The 3,111-nt window shown below is 45.1% G+C and overlaps 1 protein-coding gene across 1 annotated transcript in view; it reads left to right on the top strand.

The window, feature by feature from the left end:
* Positions 1-969, top strand: part of LOC109974660 (envoplakin-like) — a 15,478-nt gene extending 14,509 nt beyond the window's left edge. Inside the window, exon 24 of the mRNA XM_020624979.1 lies at positions 3-969. Coding sequence (XP_020480635.1) covers positions 3-882 — 880 coding nt within the window. The 3' untranslated portion in view covers positions 883-969. The remainder of the gene's footprint in view (positions 1-2) is intronic.
* Positions 970-3,111: the final 2,142 nt, after the last annotated feature.

Raw genomic sequence — 3,111 nt, 5'->3', positions numbered from 1 at the left:
AGCATGTCCATTTCTGAATTAGCCCTCCTTGTCGCGGGGGAAACCAAAATGCCCTCCATTCCTCCGTTACCAGTCCAGGTCCCAAGATCTCCCACCAGACCTGTCCCAGCCTCACCCATGAACTCCACGCCATCCACTCTGAGGTCCTCCTACACCAGCCTCAACACTCAGCTTAGCAGGAGTCTGACCAACCTCAGTGCTCCTGCAGGCGACGATACTTTTCCAATCTCTGGTATTTTTGACACTACCACTGAAAGCCGCATGTCTGTGAGAAGTGCTCTCACCCGCAAACTCCTTGAAGCTGACACAGCTGTGAAGCTGCTGGAGGCCCAGGCAGCCTCTGGAGGCATTGTTGACCTTAGCAGAAAAGATAAACTGTCTGTCCATAAGGCAGCTGACATTGGTCTCATCGACTCAGGTCACAAGTATAAACTTCTGAATGCCCAGAAGGCCTTCACGGGAGTTGAGGATCCTGTGACCAAACAGCGCCTTGCAGTGGGACAGGCAGCACAGAAAGGGTATATTCCTAAAGAAAATGCCAAGTGGTACATGGAGGCACAGTACCTGACTGGCGGCTTGGTGGATCCCAGTAAAGCGGGCCGCCTCACGGTAGACGAAGCTCTTGCCTCCAATCTAATTGACAGTACAACAGCTAAGGACCTGAAGGATGAGGCTTCCCACACAAAAGACCTGGTAGACCCCATCACTAAGGAGAAGATATCTTACAAGCAGGCGATGGATCGGTGTAGAAGAGACATCAGCACAGGGCTCCTGCTGCTTCCTGCAGCCTCCACTGCTACGGCAAGATCTCCATCGTACCTTGATACGACACGATCTCCATCATACTCAAACTATCAGTTCCGGTCCCCTTACGGATTCTAGATGTGCAGATGTCCCACGCTTTGTTGTTACAGGTGCTAAAGAGTTTATGATAAAGCTAATTGATACATGTAAAAAAAAAAAAAAAAACATTTTAAATGTTCACATTTTGGAAACACTGCTAAGCTTATTTTTGGTGGGTGTGTGCCTGTGGATCTTTTATGGGTTTGCTGTAAAACGAGGGTCATGTTTGTTTTATATGGTGTATTGTTTCTTCTTTCTTAAGCTAAATTCTGCATAAGTGCCAAGTGAGCTCCACAACTGAATCCACACATCGGTATGTAAACAGAGTCCACCTCTGAGACCGGCTAATCATCGTAGTTCTGACATCTGGTCTTTGCCTTTTAGCTATGCTAGCAGCAAGGCTCTATGGTTGGTGTCCCACTTTGATCCAGATTGAAATATCTAAACAGCTGTTTAGGGGCTTGTCACTTCATACAGACATTCCTGATCTCTTAGATGCATTTTAATAACTTTGTGTGTTACAATCAGGTTGGGGTTTTAATTTGTCCATTGCATTGTGCATAATGTATGAAATTTCCATCAGCTTTAGCTGTACTCTGTGTTTAGTGCTAATTAGGAAGTGTTTGCAGGATGAACAGGATTGTGCTGCTAATCGTCAAGCAAGTTAGCATTTTAGCTCAAAGCACTGCTGTCTGTGTATAACCTCACAGTGCTGCTCGCATGGCTGTAGATCTTAGTCTTGTCAATATTAACAGGAGAGAGAGACGGTTTATCTTCCTGTTTCCATAAAGGGCAGTGAATCATGTGTTGTACAGTAACAATGCTCATAAATCCGGGCGAGTCATATGCTTTGAAGTGATGGATTAAGAGAAACCATGACTCACAATTGTAACGAGGTCAAATCCACGGGTCTGCTGAGTTCTGGCATGTGTGTGATTAAAGATTACTCAGGTAAATGTGGACATTGGAAATGGAGACAATTAAAATATGACTTGGCACTACTGGTCTTCATGTAGTTATGTGTCAGCTTCTTATCTTTGTGTGAACGACGCCATCTGACCCTCTGTGGGGGTTTACAGTGTGTGTGTGCTGATGTGACCTCTCTGTGGGATGTCTGTCTGATGGATTACCTGGTGTCTGAGAGGACGTGGTGGGATTACTGCACCCAAGTCTGTCTGGACAGGGGCTGAAGGAGTTTCTCTGACAGTTAAAGCAGGTAAGCTGGTACCATGACAGGACTGACTCGCACTGTGTCCTGCAGGCCTCATGTTACTGCCTCTTTTTTCTTTTATGACCAATGCAATGCTCAACCTTTTGGCTGGAATCAAATTGTGGTCCACCTTTTCTCTTTCAGTGGTGTAATGATTGCTTTCCCAATAAAAGGCCTGCTAAATAACCCAGGATATAACAACATCACAAAGGTTAGCAACACAAATGGTCCATTTACTCTGCCTGGGCCACAGCCTGAGTGATGTGTGTGATAAGTGGCAGCTGGATTATTATTCATAATACTAGACTCCAGCGTAAATGGTTGAAACCTTGACAATGAACATTTACACATTTCACACTCCTATAAATGGCGATGATCAAGGCCTGTGTGCACCTTCCCTGTAATCATGCAGCACCATATGAACTAGTATTTAAAGCACAATTATTCTGAAAGCACTGCCCTCATAAAATAAGAAGCAGTGACGACATTTCAGTGATGAAAAACTAGGGGTTCACACAGGCTTTATGAGTGCCACTGGAAATAATCACTACAAACAAAGATAAACGGCACCAATGGGCTCCTGAGTCCTAAAATGCATTTAGTCCATCGGTTTGCCTTGCCTCTTGCTCTGAACCTTCTGCCACAGGAAACAGACTCCAGTAATCTTGGATTTCCCTGTGTGTGGCTGCCTCAGCTTTAAAAAGGGGACGTGGTGAGCCGTCTCCTGTCTGAAAAAGTGAAACTTCTTTATTACACTGACCGTGTCCAAAATCCAAGTGACCAATGAGATTTTGAAAAAGCAAACTCACCCTGAAAAACATTTCATTTCTGGGTTTTTATTACTGCCTCTTCCAGAAGCATCGGCCTGTTGCTCAAAATCCGTATCCAGGCCTGTGCTCCCATTCTGTGTGACTAGTGCCGGTCAGGGTGATGCAGCTCTGTCGAGTGGCGTTTGTAAAATGGGGTGACTTGGACAAAGAGTGGCACAAACCTGGTGCTGCTAGCGCATCCAACTGTGACGATAAGATTTTAAAATGTAGAATTAGATACATAGTTTA

Source organism: Monopterus albus, unplaced genomic scaffold (genome assembly GCF_001952655.1).
Source record: "Monopterus albus unplaced genomic scaffold, M_albus_1.0 scaffold342.1, whole genome shotgun sequence".
Classification (NCBI taxonomy): Eukaryota; Metazoa; Chordata; class Actinopteri; order Synbranchiformes; family Synbranchidae; genus Monopterus; species Monopterus albus.
This window is presented reverse-complemented; position numbering and strand designations above follow the sequence as displayed.